The sequence below is a fragment of the Dunckerocampus dactyliophorus genome, chromosome 11 (assembly GCF_027744805.1).
Source record: "Dunckerocampus dactyliophorus isolate RoL2022-P2 chromosome 11, RoL_Ddac_1.1, whole genome shotgun sequence".
Taxonomy (NCBI): domain Eukaryota; kingdom Metazoa; phylum Chordata; class Actinopteri; order Syngnathiformes; family Syngnathidae; genus Dunckerocampus; species Dunckerocampus dactyliophorus.
In genome coordinates this window covers 3889825-3910979 of record NC_072829.1, presented here as the reverse complement: position 1 = coordinate 3910979, position 21155 = coordinate 3889825, and the positions used below count along the sequence as shown (strand labels likewise).

Here is a 21155-nt window from a genome sequence, read left to right as displayed (position 1 = left end):
CGGCATGCAGAAAGTTTGTGGACTGTATGTGCTGCATGGAAACATTCAACCTTTTTCGCCTCGCATCAAGTCATTATTTAAAATGTGCTGTCGTCAGTGTTGCTGCGTTGATTTGTCATAAAGTTACTTATATTATTGGTGGGAAAACATGCGGATTTCCTATCGTGCATCTCATGTGCACTCACACAAACATCTAGTAAGTGCACTGTAAAGGTCCGTAAAGAAATATGATCGAAGTCAAAATATGTAGGTATTTGACCATCATGCTGCTCACCTGGTGCAAAAGAAGTCACCTGACAAAACAAATTTATTGTCAGATTGTTGTTTACCACAAACATGTGTACGTCTGCGCTGACGGCTCATGGCGCATGCTTGGTCAGAAGGAACACGCCAAGGCAGCACTGGTCATTTTGTATAAAAGTAGAAAACATTCCAAAGACAAAGATGTATTTACACAGACAATCCCAATGACATGATCAGAATCAGACGTGATGTCACTGCTTTGTGCTTGTCAATAAACTTTCGTCCTGCAGAAAGAAATTAATGTCAACTTTTTATGTGAACAATCAGATTGGGGTAAGGGGTGTCTTAAACCGACCTAGAGAAGGCTGACAAGGCCAGGACGCCCAGCAAGAACTGGAGGGTGTAGAAGCAGAGGAGCACGATGCAGAGGAGGAACTCTAAACGCAGGACGAAGGTCTGCAGCAGCAGGAAGTAAGCAGCCAGAGTGGCGCACGGCAGCAACAGGAAGAGCGACACGGCCGTGGTGAGGGAGTGCTCGCACAAGTTGCCCTTCCAGGCTGGACACACACACATATGACCTGTCACTCCCATCATTAACTCTATTGAGAGTCCAGTGTAGGATTCAGCAGTTTTACATTCTTTGTGGAGTTGAATATATTGCTTATCTTGTATATTGTTTATTTTTCCTTGTTTGTATTCACAAGTATAACTGTACACAACTGTAACAGTTATTCATTTTGACATCGCACCCACCATAAAAGATCCTGAGTATCTCCAATCCGAGAAAGAGAACCAGCAATGCCACATCCAAAACCAGATTATTAGTCGGGTATGGCAGTAAAATACCTGCATGCAAAAAGAGAAGAAGAAATGGGTTGGACCAGGATGAATAACTGTGTTGGACTAAACCTATAAGCCAATAACATAGTGTAAAGACATGAGGAATAGAGCACCTTTATAGATGAACATGAGAACTTGGGCCAGGTAGAAAGCTCCAAAGTACCAGCTGTTGAGGTACAAGAGGACCTGCAGAGGGGTGGACGACAGCTGAGGGCACAAGGTCAAGGTCACATACATACATACACACACACACACACACACACACACACACAAGTGCACCACTGGCATCACTTTCATACAAAGGATACGATTGCCTGGCTTCCTGCAGACAGAAAAGACATCAGTGACGTCAGAATTCAAGCTATATCATGAGCAGCACAACAATGCAAACTTCTACTACACTTACGTTTATAATTTTTCTTTACTGTGGTTTACATAATCAAGTGGCTTTATTTATAGGACATAATACGAGAAAAGTTAGCTTCCGCACCGTAACTTTTATCATTTGCTGGTTTTATTTGGATTTTATTTCAACCATCGTAAAGGACATTTTCAAAAAGCAACCATTAACTCATTCACCACAACACATTCATTTGATCGCTGCAAAGACGGTGGTACTTACCCGGCGCCATTTCTGGTTACCGTGGCAACAGCTGGCGGAAGTGACGCTTCTTCGGTTGAGAATTAAACAGTACCTCTATTGTGCTACTCCCCCTACTGTCTAAATGGAAGACTACTGCACGTCTTTCCAAATTAAGCACTTTTTGTCGGAGGTATTTTTTTTTACCAGAGCTTTCTCCTCATTCAGTAGCTCGTTTTATCGTTTATCAGTTTCAAGTGAAAATCTTTTTTTTAGACGGAGGCGTTCTTTTGCAGTGTGTTCATTGGCTGGCGTCGGTCCATGGTTTACGTGGCGCTGTTGCTTTCGCGCAGCCGCAGTAGCGCGCTCTCATGGCAGTAAGATGGCGGCTGTCAGGATGTGGTCTGCTCTGTTGTCGTTTTTAATTCTGAACGTTTTCCACGGCCTCGTCTCCACCTTGTACTTCCACATCGGAGAGACGGAAAAGAAATGTTTCATAGAAGAAATCCCAGATGAGACGATGATCATCGGTGAGTAAGCTGCCTGCTAATGCTAACCGCTAGCGCACTGCTAGCTAATCAGACAACACTGAATGGAGTAATCGTTTATACCAAAGTTGCAGGAAGTGTTGATACGTGTTATTTGCATTTGGCTGCTTTAAGGATTGCTATAAAGTTCACACAGTATTTCTAATCAGGTCATTGTGATAGTTCATTATGATGTCAAATACGTTTGAGATTACATGATAGTACTTTATTCCAATGTTTGTGGCTGAAATATGACAGACTAGGAAACATAGGCTTTCTCTTTTTTTTTTTTGCAGGAAACTATCGGACTCAGCTGTACGACAAACAGAAAGAAGAATATCTGCCGGCCACTCAGGGTCTGGGCATGTTTGTGGAGGTCAAAGACCCTGATGAGAAGGTTAATTATTATGACTTTGAAGGTCATGTCATGTCATGTCAAGTCAGATGAGTGTTTGTAAGGTGAAGAATTAACTTGAGTGCTTGCTGCAGGTCATTCTGTCTCGGCAGTACGGCTCTGAGGGAAGGTTCACCTTCACGTCTCACACCCCTGGAGAACATCAGATCTGCCTTCACTCCAACTCCTCCAAGTTCTCCCTTTTTGCTGGAGGCATGCTGGTGAGAAACCTTGACTAGTCATCTTTTATTTCACACTTGAGTGCTACCAAGAAAGCACCATGCGACATCCTGACGAGTGTTTCCTGGTGCTGTGCTGCAGAGGGTTCACCTGGACATCCAGGTTGGGGAGCACGCCAACAACTACGCTGAGATTGCCGCCAAAGACAAACTGACGGAGCTGCAGCTGAGAGTGAGACAACTGGTGGAGCAGGTGGATCAGATCCAGAAGGAGCAGAACTACCAGAGGGTCAGTGGGTCAATGTCACACAGTGTTTGAGAAGTTCCTGATGCATCTTGATCGTCTCGGCGGGATAGTGATAGTGAAGCCTGGGTTACGCTGCTGCGTTGTTGTGCATTATTTCCTGTGTGTATACTCAGCCCACCTTTGATCGCCTTCTCCTTGATTAGTTCCAGCTCCAACAACCATCTCTGTCTCTCGCTAACAAGCTAATGGCTCGTTGGAAAACAGCGCCTCTTGTGGTTTGGCAGAGAATTGCACCACATGCACTCAACCCTGACAAAAAACTATAAAGTTGGCGCCCAGTCTTAAGGCCACACAGCATCGAGCTGTTTGTTCTTTCTCTGTCCACCAATCAGCGCTCTGCATCGTCTTACACCCTATCTATCAAATTGTGGCGTTCTAGTCACGTCGGGGTCACTAACACTACTGTTGACACTCCCTTAGTACCGCGAGGAGCGCTTCCGTCAGACCAGCGAGAGCACCAACCAGCGTGTCCTCTGGTGGTCCATCGTCCAGACCCTCATCCTGGTGGCCATCGGTATTTGGCAGATGAGACACCTCAAGGGCTTCTTTGAGGCCAAGAAGCTGGTGTAAATCTTCTACTGTGCGTGCGTGCGTGCGTGCGTGTGTGTGTGTGTGTGTGTGTGCGTGCGTGCGTGCGAGTACATGTGTGTGTGTCCTAATAAGTGATGCAGTAGAGCGCTGTGGCAGCCTGCACATGACATGCAGAGAAGTTACTCAAACCTTGTCGACCGATGTTGCTATCAAGCGGTCAGGCTGACAATATTTATTGACGGCTGTCATTTGGGCTCAAACATTTCATCCACTGAAGCGTGTGAGCCAAGACATCGTCACCACGTGTTCCATTATTTTATACACTTGATGTTTGACCTCTGTGACGACTAGCTGGACAAGTTGATGTGCACGCAGTCCTCTGATTTGATGACTTTGGGCAACTTGTCTTTGTGACGCACGGGTCGTCTCAGGAGTTTTCTGGGTTTTTTTAAAAGACAGCAACATGGTTTTAGCCTGTGATAATCATGAGAGTGCGTGCACGTTTTAATTTGTTAAAACACACTGAAATGACTCTTTAACAATCTATGCAGAGTTTGGAACAGGAGGTGTACTGTAAATGTCATCAGCGTGCAGGGTCGCCTTTCTGTTATTTCGCTGCTTGTGTTGGTTTGAGTTTAGAAAAATGACAAATTGAATGACGGGGCTTGAATATATTTTTTCCAAACTGCACTCACGTTGGCGTTTGTCCCGTTTGCTTGAGTTCACTGTATTCTTTATACTACCATTTAAGAGAAAACTTTTTAACTATGTTTGGCTTTCACTGAGTGACAATTTGAGAATAAATTCATTGAAATAATGTTCAAATAAAAGTTAAAAGATAAAAGTTGTCTGTCCTTTTGGGAACATTGGAAAACACAGCATGGCTCTTTGTCAATGGAATGTAATATACCTGAGTCACAGGTCTTTATGGTAAGAAAATGAATTTTTTTTTTTTTCAAGCTGCAATGATACCTCTTGATCTCTCCGCTTTCACACAAAAAAAATGTGTAAAATGTATCTCGAGCAATACAGATAATAAAATCAACAACAGCAAATTTCTTAGCAGGTTGTCAATGTTATGTTATGCGGAAGGGGTGTCTGAAGTCTGGCCCGTGGCCATTTGTGGTCTACAGCACATTCAACTTGGCCTGCATCAGAACCACCAAGGATGATTAGGGCCACACTGAAAAGACAAAGTTGTTTGGCCTCAATTTTCATATTGAAGATTTATTTAAATCAAATTACAAATTAAACAGTTTTTTAAAAACACTTTTTTTTGTCACTTGAATTTTTATTGACATTTTTAAATGCAAAACAAAAGTAACAAAGTGGCAACATGGGAGATTGATTGCAAGTCTCTTGTTCCATTTCAGTTATTCAGTTCCAGTGTTCATTACATGTTTGGTTGCTGTTTGAATGTAAACATTGTCCATTTAAAACACTTTAAAAGTAATTGTCTACAACTACCGGTGGAGCTCAATAAATTAAAGTATCTTTTAAAAGGTAAACTTATATTCTATAGATTCACTACAAACAGAGTGAAATACTTCAAGAATGTTTTGATAAATACCAAATTATGATTGTAGATTTCCACTAACAAAACCCCAAAATCGGTATCTCGTAAATAAGTCGAGAAGTTGTCAATAAGTAGAATATTATAGACTTCTAGTCTGTTTTGAAGGGGCGACACCAACATTTGCATTGGACACACCTGTTACATAGGTTTTGAAAGAGGTAGGAACATGTGTTCCACTGCTGCGTTGTTGCTACTCGAACTTAGACGTATTGGACATGTTATAACAGTATGTCTTCTTGACATGAAGAAATTCGGTTTAAAAATGTCGATGTTGATTTTATTTTTCAACGCGTTCGTTCTTTCGGGTTTACATTTTTAAAAATGGTCTGCGTGTGGCGCTGTCACGGAGGCTCGCGGTAGCTCGTTAGCACGAAGGGAAATTAGAGCTAGCATGTTAGCATAGAGCGGTACAGGTAGGCTAACATGCTACGTGTACACACTGGCCTCAAGATGACCGGAAAGCTGGAATTTTAATCTCTTGCTTGGACAGGTTCATGGCAAAATTACATTTGACTAAAAGTCCACATGGAGGACACTAAAGCACGACCTTGGAGCACGTTGACGACACGATGGTTAAAAAGTGAAATAAACCAATGCATATTCATTGGTGGATGAATGTCTTTTCAAACGATGATGTTCTCGTCGAGAAGGAAGCCTGTACTCTACTTTAAGGAGGAGAGAAGGTGAGATTGTCATGTCTACACAACTGTTGCTTTATTTTTTTTAACATTGCTGAAAGTAAAAGTCTATTCTTGTTAGCTTTTCAAGAAAAAACTCATCAAAAGTTGTTCATCTGGAAGAGAAGGCTGAGTGAGTGAAAGATTGTGTGAATAATAACACCTCCCCAAACCTAAACATGTATTGATATTCCTAGCAAACATGATTCAAAATGTGTCTTCATGAGTAAACAAGACATTGTGAGGTTGTTGGCTGCTGTAATGTTTGCATGTTGTGTGTTGCTAAATTAATCCTCATTATCATTATCATATCATAAGCTGCTCATGCTTTGGCCTTCACAGCAAAAAAATACACCGCTGGAATGTATGCAAGTGCCATATTATATTCTGTCTTCACAAAGCTGCTAATGATCAGCTTTTTGCAGTGCAGTGGATTCATACATAGAATTCAGCACTCATAACCTCGCATATTTGTAGATTTTGGATGATTTCTTTTTTGGGGGGGAGAGAAACCCGCCCATTCTTGAGTTTCTGTCAAAGTATGACAGTTTTTTTTTATTTGCCAAAACCCATCTCGTTCAACCTAAGTCAGCAATAAATGTGATGATGATAAAGCATAACATGTACAGCACAACAATACAGCGGGGGTGTCCAAAGTGGGGCCCGGGTGCCCGCAGCATGTTAAAAAAAAATATATATATATATTAATTGGCCCACGGCATATTCTTAAAATACAACAGCAAAAGTTGGTAATAAACAGTCAAAAGAGTAATAAGAAAAAGTTGCAACTTCAGTGCTAATGCTAATAAGTAGAGGTGTGGGTATATGGACGTTTCCCCTTCAAGACGATTCCCCGTCAAGCATTCGGCCACAAATACGGCAAGACGTTTCCCCGTCAGACTACAAGATACAAATTTATATGAATCGAACAATAGGCTTTATTTATGCATGCACATACTAACAACAGCGTAACCAGTATGCGTTTTTTTTCATGTGAAAGTTATACTTACACATTTTAGTTAGACCGACAAGTATTATTTGGCGAAATAATAACAAGGGTAGTCTGTCACGACGAGCCTGGTTGTTAAAGCGGTGGTGCCAGCCCTCTACATCGTTGTTGGTGCGGATGATGATGATGATGATGATACTGTACGATTTATATAAATTTGTGTATTGTAGTCTGACGAGGACATGACTCGATACTGCTGGGGAAACATATTACCATATCTGTGGGGGCGAATGTTTAGCGGGGAATCGACTTCTGGTGGTGGGGAAACGTCTTGACGGGGAAAAGACCATAATCCGAGAACTAGTCAATCACAAGCAATGACATACGACATTCATGAGCGACTACTGTGAAGCGTGCCATGTCATATCCGCATAACATGTGACACAGAGCCTGCAGCCCAACGGTGCATCAAAAACACAGATGACTCCTTGCCCTCTGGCTGTTCAAAGCGTTTCATGTCTGGAAACTTGCGTGTGAAGATAGCTGGAGAATTGTGCGAGGGGATGACGGAAGCCCGTGTCAGGAGGTGCGTCACAAGCACAGAGGCTGCTGATTTTGGAGCTCCTGACCCAACTCCTTTACCTAATTTGGCCACCCTGCGCAAAGCAAGACGAGAGAAATTATTTGGAATTATGTGACAAAGATCCCATTCATTCATTCATTCATTCCAGCTGTTTAAATGCAGAATACCTCACAGTGGTAGCAATAAGGACATTGGACTGGACAGGCTTTTCTGTCACCACTGGAGTCACACAAATAGGACCCTATGGAATCCATTGTTTTTAATTTTTTAAACTTGCTTTTTACCTTTTACTCTTATTTTACCGGCATAGTGTATACTTTTGTGACAGGAAATAAAATATCCGCTAATTAAATGCAAAAATCCTCATGCAGTCCATCATTGGACAATTTTGCCTAAATGCCGGTGCTTGTGGATGACTTGGTCACCGATGCAATTCTAGTTGTTAATGTACATTACTTTGACACCCTTATTTTGCTTACACAATTAGAATGTGGCCAACAGTGCTTATTTTGAAGGCCTGATGTGTGTTGAGAATGTTCACGGTTCCCACGTGCCGCTTGTCCTCATTTCACACAGACCCTGCACAATGTCGGCAGGCATCCTAGTTTCTACGTTCTTCGCCAACCTTTGCCTTTGTTTTGTGTGCCCGTTTTGACATCTTTGGGAGGGGGCGGGCTGGTGTGTCTGATCGGACTCCACAATTGAGCGGTCCGCCAGAGAAATACTTCCCCACACAAACATTCCTTTCCCTCACAATGACAGCATTTCATTCACACATGAATTTACATGAGATTCCTGTTTTTATCGGCCAAATGTTTACGATTCCATTAACCCGGAAATCATCAGGCCCTACACAGATGCATGTGTACAAGCACTTAATAGACCCAGAAGACTGTATGCTTTTGGTGCAACTGGATCAATTGTGAGAAAACTGATAAGGCCAAAGGGCTCAATGGGCGATATCTTCTTGCAGCATATCAGGGTCTTCTGACGGGGCGTAAGTGCGTCCCAGTGGTGCAAATGCTGTCAGGGAAACATGACGTTCATGCCATCACACGTTGCCTGACAGAATGGATTTGTGCAGGTGTGCATGTTCCTTAAGAAAGTTGTGGGTGATTTGGTTTTCCTCTCGCCATTCCTGGCGCTGTGGTCATGGCTTTTTTCCCCCCTCTCATCCCGATCTGATCACCACCATCACATTGTTTAGTCAGGATTGATGTTTCATGTTTCATGACAAGGGTGAAGGATAGGCATATCCTGCGCTCCGATCCAGTTTAGACCATTTTGACTGATCTTCCAAGGCACACGGAATATTGTGTTCTATGGCTATAGAAACATGGAACCTACCAAAAGAAGGAGAAAACCCACGCAGTACAGGGAGAACAGGGAGAAACTCCACACAGAGCTTAAGATTCCAGTCTTTCATCAGGAAAAAAGTTTATACCTTTTTCTGTTCTTAGTAATCAGCAGTAGAACATAGGCAAGTTTCAGGAAAATATAAATTGCGGACTACAAAAAGGAGAAAACAAGCTCTTTGTAAAAAGATACATTTCAAGCATAACTTTCACATTGACACAAATATTATTTTGCCTTTGTGACCGCTCAAATATCTATAACCTGTCTCAACATACCACAAAATAAACACAAAACTTTTTTTTTTGCATAAAAATAACTTTCAAATCTAACAGCATGAACCATTTACAATTTTCACATTTGGAACTGAATTTGTGAGTCGGAACTCGTGTGTGTGTGTGTGTGTGTGCGCGCACGTGCAAGAGTTCAAATTTCCCGACAAAGCGTTATTTGTAAGCAATGCAATACCTGCCTTTACTGTTCCTGTCACACTCATTCCTCTCGTGATGCACTTCTGCCACCTAGTGGCCGTTTTATGGCATTAAAATTGCTTTCAAGCCTAATCCATTGGTGAAGAGTTGCATCATCGCCTCTATAGCCTCTGGCACAAAGGACGAATAACTACGTTGTTTGGATCGGGCGTTCGGGTTTATAAAAACGTTTAACCAAGTCTTTGGTATTGAATGAGTTAAGTGGTTGTTGCTTGTTGTTCGGTGGAGAGCAAACTGTTTATACCACTTATCGATACCTGTCTAGCTTTGAGTCACACCTCCACATTTGATGATCCTCGACTTGAGTCAACCAACAACGGTGACAACAGCGTGGCCGTACCGGTGCCAGTCAATGCTAACGATGCAGCTAACGGTAGCTGGTGCGTTCTATGCCTGACTTTTGGAAACCACAACTCTGTTTTCAACACATTGAAGCCCAGTTCAGACTGCGAGGAGTATCACATGACGTATCTCATATCGCAGGAACAGTATGATAGACAATTTTAGTGGTTTTGAAACCTTGACTTTTTCATGCTGTGGTATAACTTGAGGCCGGTGACCGCCCCATACCGAGTTTCATCCCTAGCGGCAAGTATCCGTGGCAGTCAGTTTTGACATTTAAATGAATGTACAGTATGTGAAACCCTGCCTGACTTGTAGTTTTGTCTAACAAGCTTGTCGTGATTGGAGCTGCCATCTGATGACAACGTGCACATGCATCCATCACATGTCATGTGTGTTGCTGTCTGCAGGTTTCTGCCAAGGAGATGTTCGGTATGGAAGCTCTTTGGACTTTGTCTCCTGCTGCTGCTCGTCTCATTGCTCTGGCTGCAGCTCAGCTGTTCTGGAGACATGGCCGCCCCCCCGCACCAGGGCGCAGGGCTCCCTCAGCAGCCGTGCCAGCCTGAGAGTCGGGCTGAGGCCACCGGCGGGGATGAGACGTCGTGGGGTCCTCATGCTCTGACTGTTGTGGTCCCCTTTAGGGAGCGCTTTGAGGAGCTGCTGATATTCGTCCCCTTCATGCACACCTTCCTCAACAAGAAGAAAATCCGCCACAAGATCCTCATCGTCAACCAGGTGGACCATTACAGGTGACCATGTCATGTGACCCACTGAGGATGTCAAGGGAGGATGTCATGTCAGTCTGACAGCCGTGTCCTCACCCCCCCACCCCAGGTTCAACAGAGCGTCTCTCATCAACGTGGGCTACATGGAGAGCGACAACGGCACAGACTACCTGGCCATGCACGATGTGGACCTGCTGCCTCTCAACGAGGCACTAGACTACTCTTTCCCCGCCGATGGACCTTTCCACGTGGCCTCGCCCGAGCTCCACCCCATCTATCATTACAAGACCTACGTGGGCGGCATCCTGCTGCTCACCAAGGCACACTACCGCATGGTACGCTACACACACGTTGGCCGTGTCTCAAATGCAATACTTTTGTCAGTACGCTCCACCAAGTATACTGTGTATATCACCCTCAATCATCACCATCTTGGCTACGAAGCGGAAGGGGATACGTATTTCAATTGTCCTTTACATGCGCAACGACGGTAATAGATTAGGGACAGCACTACTTTGTCTCAGTTCAACCATTGCCCAACTGCAGTGCAGAATGACTCCAAACCCCTGAAATGTCTCTGGCAGCACATTTCCTGCAGTTTGTCTAAGTCAGGGGTGTCCAAACTTTTTCCAGCGAGGGCCACATTGTACAAAATGAAAGGATGCAAGGGACACTTTGATATTTTGTAAGACATGCTAAGAAGCTAGCATGTCTCGGCTTTGATATATAGCTGAAAAAGCCTATTTGTATCATTCACCTTTTCTTCTTAAATAATTTTTGTAAATTTTCCTTTCGTCATGTTACGATTTCATTCCCATTATATTTTGACTTTATTCCTGGAATATTTTGATTTTATTCCCATTATAACTTTTCCCCAACCTAATTTTCAAAAGTTATAACTATTTTATGTTGTCATATTACAACTTTGTTTTTTTAGTAAAATTACATTATTTTGCCTCATATTTACTCACGTAAAATTGCAACTTTTATTTTCTTATATTCTTCAGGCTTTTGACTTCATTCTCATAAAATCACAGCAATATTTTCCATTTCTGCTGTTTTTTCCTCAACTATTTCAGCTTTGTTCTTCTACATTTTCCTCTCTTATGATTTTATTCCCATAATACACCAGGTCCCCAACTAATGAACACAATTGGTTCCAGACGACCGTTGGCAAGTCGATTTGTTCGTAAGTCCAACAAAAGGTAATATTACCAATGATATAGGTACTACATGTACGTGTATACATATACAGTACAGACCCTTTCCAAAAAATTAGAATGTCATGGAAAAGTTGTTTAATTTCCACAATTCCATTCAAAAAGTTAAACTTTTATAGATTATAGATTCAGGGCCCACAATTTAAACGATTTCAAGTGTTTATTTATTTTTATGTAATTTGGGCTTCCAGCTCATAAAACCCACGAAAACAGGAATTCAAAATATTAGAATACTGTGAAGAAATCACCATTTACTTCTCAGTTTTTGCAGGAAAAAAAAGAAAGAAATTAGGATCACATCAAATCAATCAAAATATGGTACTTTCAAAACGATATGTCAATCTTCAATACTTGGTTGGGAATCCCTTTGCCTTAATCACTGCCTTGATGCCACGTGGCATTGAAGCAATCAGCCTGTGGCATTGCCTGGGAGTTATGGAAGCCCAGATTTCCTTGATGCTTGCTGTCAGCTCTTCTTTGTTGTTGGGTCTGGTGCCCCTCATTTTACTCTTGAGAATACCCCATAGATTCTCAATGGGGTTTAGGTCCGGTGAGTTGGCTGGCCCGTCAAGCACTGTGATGGCATGGGCATCAAACCAGGTTTTGGTGCTTCTGGCGGGGGCAGGGGCCAGGTCCTGCTGGAAGATGAAATCTGCATCTCCATACAGATCCTCAGCAGAAGGAATCATGAAGTCCTCTAAAACATTCTGGTAGACTGTTGCGGTGACCTTGGATTTAAGAAAGCAGAGTTTACCAACACCTGCACCGGACATTGCACCCCGAATCATGACGGACTGTGGATATTTCACACTGGACCTCAGGCAGCTTGGGTTCTGTTCCTCACCCGTCTTCCTCCAAACCCTTGGACCTTGATTCCCAAATGAAAAGCACACTTTACTTTCATCGGAAAAGAGGACCTTGGACCACTGGCCAACAGTCCAGTCCTTCTTTTCCTTGGCCCAGTGGAGACGCTTCCTACGTTGGCTCAGGTTCAGAAGTGGCTTGACCCGAGGAACCCGACAGTTGTAGCCCATCTCCCGGATGCGTCTGAATGTGGTGGTTTTTGAAGCTGTGACTCCCGCCTCATTCCACTCTTTCTGGATCTCTGCCAGATTCTTGAATCTTCCCTGTTTGATAATCCGCTGAAGCCCACGGTCATCTCTTTTGCTGCTGCATCTTCTCCTGCCACATTTTGCCCTTCCTCTAGACTTTCCATTAATATGCTTGGACACAGCACTCTGTGAACAACCAGCCTCCTTAGCTATGAACTTTTGTGGCTTACCCATCCTTTGGAGGGTATCAATGATGGTCTTCTGGCCAGTTGTCATGTCTGCAGTCTTCCCCATATTGAACCCAACTGAGACAATTGAACCAAACTGAAGCAATTTAATGACACCTGGGGAAGCCTGTGCAGGTGATTTGAGTTTAGTAGATGATTAGTGTGTGACACTCAGTTTAAAACATTCATGCCCAGCAAAATTTGGGCTGATTTCTTCACAGTATTCTATTTTGTTTATTCTGTTTTCGTGGGTTTAATGAGCTGGAAGCCCAAATTATGAAAAAATAAACAAATAAATACTTGAAATCGTTTAAATTGTGGGCCCTGAATCTATAATCTATGAAAGTTTAACTTTTTGAATGGAATTATGGAAATTAAACAACTTTTCTATGAAATTCTAATTTTTTGGAAAGGGTCTGTATATGTGTATGTATGTAAATGAGTTTGGATGCAGTAGTAATATTAAACGAGGATAATTAATGAAAAAAACAATAATAAAAATGATATAATAATACGTAATGATAAACGTTATTTAACTTTGAAGAGGAGTGGTCGAGCATACGTCGTTGTGGTGGAGAAGGAGACATTGAAAAAAGGACAAATGGTTTTTGTGGTTAGACTCTTCTAAAAGAGGTCGTGTTCTGTGGGTGGTGTAGAATTAAGCAGGCTTATTAACTCTTCATAAACTTTAACCACACGCTCTGTCTGGGTTGTATCATACAACTACAATTTAGCTTTCCATTTCTCTCTCACCACCGTCTTCCTCGACCTGTTGGTCCCATTAGGAGTGTCACAGTGCCCTCTACTGGTCAAACATGTAGCAGTATAAATATTGAGTTACTACAAGGCAAAATACATGAAAATATAGACCAGTCAGCTTGCGTTCGTATCTCCGAATGTTCTCAAGTCAGATGTTCGTAAGTTGGGGACCTAATGTATTTTGACTTCATTCACATAGCATTACAACTTTTTCCGCAAACCTAATTTTCCAAAAAGTAAAATTTTTTGTTCTGCATATTACTTAAAAAAAAAAAATTGGTTCTTTTAAATTTCAAATTTATGCTACTGAATTTTTTTTCCTCATACATAATGGCTTTTTCTCCTTTTTAAATAACATCTATTTTCTCTTAATATTTTGACTTGTAAAATTAGATTTTTCCTTTTTTTTTTTTTTTAAAGTTATATTTTAAAATGTACCACCAGCCAATAAAAAACAGCCAGACAGGCTCCACCTGGCCCTCGAGCCTCACTTTGGACACCCCTGGTCTAAGTCACGCATGTGCAAATGGGCAGTTGATCCGGCCGTGACAGACTGCAGGACCACACAACTCAATATGGAAGTCAACTTCCTCTCAATGGGAATTTTGAGTAAAAAAAAAAAAAAAAGCATGACGGACCAATCGACCAACATAAAGTATCATGCTACATGAATAAAAGTCACTGCATCGCGCTCAGCAGTTCCCTAATATTCAAAACAAAAGCGGCGATAAACTATGGGGAATTGTCGCATTTTGTATATGTTAATTATTTATTTTATTATTTTACTGCAGTGTAACGGCATGTCCAACCGCTTCTGGGGATGGGGCCGCGAGGACGACGAGTTCTACAGACGACTAAGGAAAGCACAGTTACAGGTGGGTGTGCATTCACGTGAAAACTACAAGTCAGTGGCCAGCAGGCGGCGCCAGGTGCAGAAGTTCCTGATGACGTTCCTTTTTGGACTGTGCAGTTGTTCCGGCCGAGCGGGATCACGACGGGATACAAGACCTTCCTGCACGTGCACGACCCCGCCTGGCGCAAGAGGGACCAGAAGCGCGTGGCGAGCCAGAAGCAGGAGCAGTTCAAGGTGGACCCTGAGGGGGGGCTCAGTAACCTGCACTACCAAGTGGAGTCACGGCAACAGCTGACCATCGCGGGCGCTCCGTGCACGGTCATCAACACCAAACTGGAGTGCGACCAGGAGGAGACACCGTGGTGCCTCCTCACCTAAACCACAATAAAGCTGTGCCTGTCAGCCCTCCCGTTTTCACCGGGAAACTACCACATTTTGCCCTTCTCGCCTGGCGCCCTCCTGTTTGTAAGAGTTCCCGTATTTTAACTTCCATGGAAAAAATAAAATCCTCACCGGTTTGCTCTGCAACATCAAAATAATACACCCTTTAGTCAGACCTTCAACATAAAGAAGCGTTTCAGTAAAATAACACGGCTGTACCCCAGTAGGCAGTCGGGTCTTAACACCAGTGAAAAAAACACCCCCCAAAAAACAACTTTCCCCACTTATTTTATAATGCCAATGTTGACAGGGATGCCACAAACTTTTATTGTGAAAGGTTCTAAGGAGGAAGACGTTTAAGTTCAGCAGGTGGCGCTGTGCCTGCTGCTCTTGCTGTGACTGAAGTAGACTGCACCCGCCAGCATGTTGCTTGTTTTTTACAGTGCAGTCCTGCTGGTACTTATTTAATGTCAGTTTTAAACTTAGTTTTTACAAGCGCTAATTACTGTATGTAGTGAGGCTAGCGGCTAGCCGAGTGTTGACAGAAAGTGGTGTCGTGACATTTTCCTGTTGACATCTCAATAACTGAATGTTTACTTGAGCAAGTAAAGTGCATTCAAATGTTTTTTTACTGGACTTTTCATTGATGGATGTAAAATGACGTGGCTGAACAATATCAACCTCAGACAGCTGTCTATAAACACCATTTGTCAGCAATAAACTATACAATTGGAATTTGCAAATGTACATAGTTTCCTTTGTTGACAACGTTTGACTCCATCTTTGTTCAATGTCACACTTGAGTGGAATTATTTCACTTTCTATAGTTTGACCACAAGAGGGTGCTGCAGTTGTAAGTGACGTAGCAGTTTCATGCCGGAACACGCTCTGACAATCATGTAGTCCAGGGGTCACCAACGTTTTTCCTTGTGAGAGCTACTTTTACCAAATAAAAATGGCCAAGAGCTACTCATTTTTGTAACATTTATTTTCAGAGCTTATTTTAAACCCAAACAAAACTAATATGCTTGTTTTACCAGAACATTAACAAAATGCCGCTGTCCACAACTCACATTTTGTATTTCAGAATGCATTTCCTTCTACTGTTCTTTCATTATTAACTGAAAACCTGAATGAAAAGTAGGCTTGTGATATATACCGTGATATTGGACGGTGGTGGTTTAGCACTACTGAGGAGGGCCGATATTCTCAGACGAAGGTCCCCTGCCTCTGTTCTAGAAAGGTTATTGTTCCTGATGGCCGATTCAGCTGCTGTGATATAGTCTACTGTGGGTATCGTTTTAGGAGTCACTGAGAAGTTGAGACCCTTGGTTAATACTGCGTTCTCTGTCTCTGAGAGGCTTCTGTCTGACAGATTTTTTATCCAATTTTCTTTAGTATTGGTCTGATTCCCCCCCTCCTTAGTGTTTACGACAAGCTGTGGTCGATTTTCCAATAGAAGTTTCTGGAATTTTCCCTTATGCCTTTCTTTGGTTTTGCTATGGTGCTTCATATAACCCGATTTAATAAATTCACAAACCTCCTGATAGGTTTCGTGCGTAAGCTTGGTTTGCAATCTTTGATAGTAGGTTTCTACTTCAGTAGGGAAAGAAACCCAAAAGCCCACAGAAGCAAAAAGGAGAGGAGTGGTAGTCCCTTATGTAGCGGGGGTCTCCGAAAAACTCCAGAGGATCTTATGGCAACACAAAATTCCTACCTATTTCAAACCAGTATATACCCTCAGACAAAAATGAGTGCATCCTAAAGACAAGGCTCCAAACCAAAAACAGAGCAATGTGGTCTATTCCATCCACTGTAAAGATGAGGAATGCAAAGAGCACTACATTGGGGAAACTAAGTTGCTCCAAATGCTCCAAAAAAGGCTTTATCAACATCGCAGGGACAATTCTAGTGGTCCTCAATCAGCAGTACATCTACACCTTAAAGCAACCAATCACTCTTTTCAGGACAGCGAGGTAAAGATTTTGGCCAAAGAAAAGAGATGGTTTGAAAGAGGAGTAAAGGAAGCTATTTTTGTCAAACAACAGAACCCATCATTGAATCGGAATGGTGGTTTGAGGTTTAATTTGGACCCTGTGTTCAGCAGGTTACTGAGACCAAAACCCACAGCTCTTAGTCTTGCAAATGAGGTGAAGCCAGGGCCGAGCCAGAACAATAGATGCTAACGAGCCAGTATCAGAGTCGTTCATACCCAACTCAGGGAGCGACACTTCCCTTTGATCGGAGGTGCTAATGGCAGGAGAAGATTAGACCACAACTCCTCCCAGTCTTAGTGTAAGGAACCAATAGGAGGAGTGTGTTGGCACACCAATTCCGCCCACTCTTACTGTATTTAAGGCCTAGGCTACCAGCACTTATTAGTTCACTGACGAAGCTCTTTGGATGAGGAGCAAAACGTCCGACACCTTCTTCACAGAAGTACAGATGACGTCTCAAGAAGTCTTTCCCTCGATGGACAACTCCTGTACGACTGAGAGCCTACCGAGACTCACTAGAATAAAGTTGTAATATTACGTGTCAGAGGGGAAGTAGAGCATAGCTTTTCAGGAAGGAAGTAAGGAAGGAAGGAAACTTTCCTCTTGCTTCAGGCAGGTTTATAATTTATAACGTGGCATCAAAATTGAGCAGGTGAGCACAGTTTAGCATGTCTAGCCCTTCTCACTTCCGCCTTCCTTACCCCGCCCCCTCCACATGCACAAGGTCAAAGGTCACATAATTCCCCCCTTTTCATAGCTGTCTCGGGCAATACCTGTTATTACAGAGTATTAAATAGTCTGGGATTTCTAGAAAAAGTTGCAAATTTACGAGAAAAAAACTCGTAACTTTATGTTACAGGCATTGCCTTGGACCGCTATGAAAAGGTGAGACTTATGTGACCTTTGGCCTTGTGCATGTGGAGGGGACGGGGTAAGAAAGGCGGAAGTGAGAATGGTTAGACATGCTAACCTGTTTGTGCGCAACTGCTGTTTTTCTGTCATGTTTAGAAATAAAAGCTTGCTTGAAGCAAGAGGAAAGTTTCCTTCCTGAAGAGCTATGCTCTATTTACGCTCTGACACGTAATATTGCAACTTTATTCTTCTATGACTTTTTTTCCTCGTAAATTTACAACTGTTTTCTTGTAAATTGACTCGTCTCGAAATCTGATTTTTTTTTCAATGTGGCCCTAATATTCTAATATTCAATATGACAAGCCAAAGATGCCCAATATGAATGCCTATGACAGGAAAGCCATGGAATCCACTCCTGATCAAGTTGAAAAATTGCAAGAATTTACATTTTTGCAGTGTTGGCTCTTAAAGAGGTGCTAAGTAGAGCTTCAAAATGCAAAAAGAGAAATGGAGTGAGTGAGAAAAAAGCAATTTATTGTAAACAAGCATTAAAGTGAAATAGGCTGTTCATCAGATGATCAAAAGTTTCAGACCACACCCTTTATAAGGCAAACTCTTGGAAAAAATCTGGATTCCCTTTTCTGTCATAATCTCTTGATGTCAAAGGCAGAAAAGCTTTCTCTGAAGGTGGTCAGATTGTTGAGCTGTATAAACAAGACCTCTCGCACCGCACCATTGCTGCTGAGGTTGGACGTGGTAAGACAGTCATTTGAAACTTCTTCAAAGATCCTGAGGGTTATGGGACAAAAACGTCAAGTAGTAGACCCAAAAAAATGTCACTGGCCCTCAGCCGCAGGATCTGATTGGCTGTCCGTCAAGACACAGGACCATCCTCGGCCAAAATCAAGGTTGTGACTGGTGCAGAGTGCAGTCCAACAACCATCAGACTGCAGTCTGCATCTGCGGGAGAGGGCTTTAATGCCGCAAAATTGCAAGGGTGGAATTTGCATGAGATCCCCAAACATGGGAAAAAAGAGAAAAATGTGCATCGACAGTCCTGATGGCTTCCAACATTACTGGCCTGACAAGGAGATCCCACCTGAGATGTTTTCCACATGGAACAGTGCCATCATGATCTGCTTTTTCTTTCAATGGAACAATGGAGCTTCAGGTTGTACAGGGGCGTCAAACGGCAGCTGGCTATGTGGAGACGTTGCAGGGGGCACCCCTCACGACTGAAGGCCTTCGTCTGTGTGGTAATAACTGGCTTTTATTATTTTATAGTCGCACTTGTATTGCCAAGATATATTTTTATCTCAGTGTTACATGAACACTAACTAATAATGGACGTGATGCAACATGAGCACCGATGAACCAACTAGAAAGGATTCTGATCATCAGGGACAGACAGGAAGTGTGATTACAGCAGCAGACCGATCGCCATCCAGCACGCTACCCCAAGTCTGTTTCATCACAGGTCAAAGGTGACATCAAAATCTTCTTCACTCTCAAACATGGAGGTACCATGAAGTAGAGGGCGGGGCCATGTGAGGGCTGGGGCCTCAGTCATGGCAACCCTGCCGTCATGTACGCTCCTCCCACTGACCAACTGGAACCCCCCGTCCTGGAAGTCACAGGCTCGGATGGTGACAGTGGTCTTCGAACTGGGGGGGTCTGTCTGGTTGGTGGGAGTGTTGTCAGGTTGGCTGGATGATGTTCGGCCGTGTTGAATCTTCAGACATCAGACAAACACAAACTAGTTTAGTATAAAGGCATCGTTAGCATAACTTCGCACACCTGGCGTCATGCTGTCACCTGTTCCAGCGTCCGGCTGTCATCTCCCTCATCTCCTTTCCCCCACTTCCTGCCAAACCAAAGGTGAAAGTTCAGAAGGTAGCTAAATGAAGCAAGCACCGTCACAATAAATAAATGTTGATCCCACCTGTCAAAATGTTGAATATTTGTCAAAGCATCGTCGTCTTCCTTGGGTGGGTCCAGGTACTTGCTCCAGCGGCTCACCTGGGTGTGTCCCACCTGTGTTCTTACTTGGTCGTCCTGGCGCTCTTCACTTCCTGCCTCATCCTCTTGCTTCCTGCCAATCATAATATCATTGGAGGCGGAAGGGGGTGGAGACACAGTTATTTGTGAAATGGTTACCATGGCGACCGGGTGTCACTTTCTTCCAACATGGCTCCTCTCATGGCGTTCAGTTTTTGAACATGACGTCTACAGTCGGCGCCGCTTCCTCGACCAAACTCCTTTGTGGGCACCAAACACCCACACACAGAGGTGACATGCATGACACACGTATCATCACGACAAAAGGACCTTGTCAAGACTTCCAATGACACCACGGTGTCAGGTCAAAAAAACATAAATAAATAGTTGTAACAAAGTCATCATTATTCTATCGGCGTCTATCAGCATGGCTTCATCATGTCATCATCTTCAAAAACTGCACTGCCTTTACTCAAGATGACGTCAGCGTTAAATAATAATTCCTGGCGAATTAAAACATCAAAAATGAACAATACAAGGAGTTCAGCCGCTGACCTTCAGAACAGACTGTTTCTCTCCGCAGAGTTTACACGTCCACTTTTTGACCTTCTTCACCTGTCATTCCAAAACAAAGAACAACATGTCATCTTGTCAAGACGGACATACAGTTTCACGGAAAGCACCTTGCTCTACCGTTAGCGATGTTATTAGCATTAGCTTTGCGAGTCTTCCTGGGCATCGTCTGTAATTTCCTCTCATGTACATTTAGCACAAATGTATTAACATTACAGTACTGTCTGTTAGCCATCTTCCTACAGTTGCTTCTTACTTGTTGTCCTTGGAAGCAGAGGCAGCTGAAACATTTGACGACGTGAAACTCTTGAGACATGACCGTAATAGCTCCTGCTTTGCTTGCCCGCGAATATTTTGGAATAGCGTGACGTCACATCCGGGTAACGCGTGTGGGGTGGGCGTGGGCTAGTAATATCGAGTCGATAATACTTCTTCTTCTTCTTTTAGTTTAATGGCGGGTTGCAACCATGACTTGAAAAGGTGCATACCGCCACCTACTGTACCGGAGTATGTAACATGGGCCATATACAGTATCTTACTTTATGCTATCTTAGATAGTGAGGAGACTACTTATACTACTACTAATAATAATCCTAATAATAATACTTATATAATACTATATATTACTATATAATACTATATAATATAATACTAAAATATTCTAATACTTATCTATATTCTATTATATAATCCTGTGTCCTTCAAATATTCTATCACTGCCCTCTGTATATCTCTTACCCCCTCCCCACCTGTTCCTAAGATACCCTCAATGCTCCATTCCCTTCCTATCTTCTTAATTCTTTTCCTTAACGTTACACGTTCTTCCCTATATCTCTTGCAGTGTAGTAATATGTGTTCTACGTTCTCTATACTTTTGCATTCCATACATACTTTTGATTTACATTTCCCTATCAAAAACATCTTGTCATTTAACCCGGTGTGATTG

At 42.8% G+C, this 21155-nt stretch overlaps 4 protein-coding genes across 5 annotated transcripts; 2 read left to right on the top strand and 2 right to left on the bottom strand.

Annotated features, from left to right (window-relative positions):
- Positions 1 to 183: 183 nt before the first annotated feature.
- On the bottom strand, positions 184 to 1835 carry tmem216 (transmembrane protein 216). 2 transcript variants are annotated; one of them, XM_054792133.1, is made up of 6 exons: positions 1706 to 1835; positions 1392 to 1405; positions 1197 to 1290; positions 997 to 1089; positions 599 to 800; positions 185 to 527 (listed from the first exon to the last, which is right to left on the bottom strand). In XM_054792133.1, exons 1-6 carry the CDS (start codon positions 1713 to 1715, stop codon positions 512 to 514), a joined length of 429 nt encoding a protein of 142 aa, XP_054648108.1. In that variant the 5' UTR covers positions 1716 to 1835; the 3' UTR covers positions 185 to 511. The 2 variants fall into 2 exon arrangements, with proteins under 2 accessions (XP_054648107.1, XP_054648108.1); XM_054792132.1 differs by lacking the exons at positions 1392 to 1405; positions 1706 to 1835 and having other exon boundaries at positions 184 to 527; positions 1197 to 1383.
- Positions 1836 to 2027: 192 nt separating this feature from the next.
- tmed9 (transmembrane p24 trafficking protein 9) lies at positions 2028 to 4825 on the top strand. The gene is made up of 5 exons (XM_054792071.1): positions 2028 to 2193; positions 2487 to 2587; positions 2680 to 2805; positions 2906 to 3052; positions 3491 to 4825. The coding sequence occupies exons 1-5, from the start codon at positions 2046 to 2048 to the stop codon at positions 3638 to 3640; spliced, it is 672 nt and encodes a 223-aa protein (XP_054648046.1). The 5' UTR covers positions 2028 to 2045; the 3' UTR covers positions 3641 to 4825.
- A 547-nt stretch (positions 4826 to 5372) lies between these two features.
- On the top strand, positions 5373 to 15524 carry b4galt7 (xylosylprotein beta 1,4-galactosyltransferase, polypeptide 7 (galactosyltransferase I)). Its single transcript, XM_054791998.1, has 5 exons — positions 5373 to 5860; positions 9983 to 10321; positions 10407 to 10632; positions 14347 to 14430; positions 14526 to 15524. Exons 1-5 carry the CDS (start codon positions 5793 to 5795, stop codon positions 14784 to 14786), a joined length of 978 nt encoding a protein of 325 aa, XP_054647973.1. The 5' UTR covers positions 5373 to 5792; the 3' UTR covers positions 14787 to 15524.
- A 2641-nt stretch (positions 15525 to 18165) lies between these two features.
- mrnip (MRN complex interacting protein) lies at positions 18166 to 20600 on the bottom strand. The gene is made up of 6 exons (XM_054792068.1): positions 20466 to 20600; positions 20192 to 20251; positions 19796 to 19896; positions 19581 to 19730; positions 19454 to 19502; positions 18166 to 19370 (listed from the first exon to the last, which is right to left on the bottom strand). The coding sequence occupies exons 1-6, from the start codon at positions 20523 to 20525 to the stop codon at positions 19110 to 19112; spliced, it is 681 nt and encodes a 226-aa protein (XP_054648043.1). The 5' UTR covers positions 20526 to 20600; the 3' UTR covers positions 18166 to 19109.
- Positions 20601 to 21155: the final 555 nt, after the last annotated feature.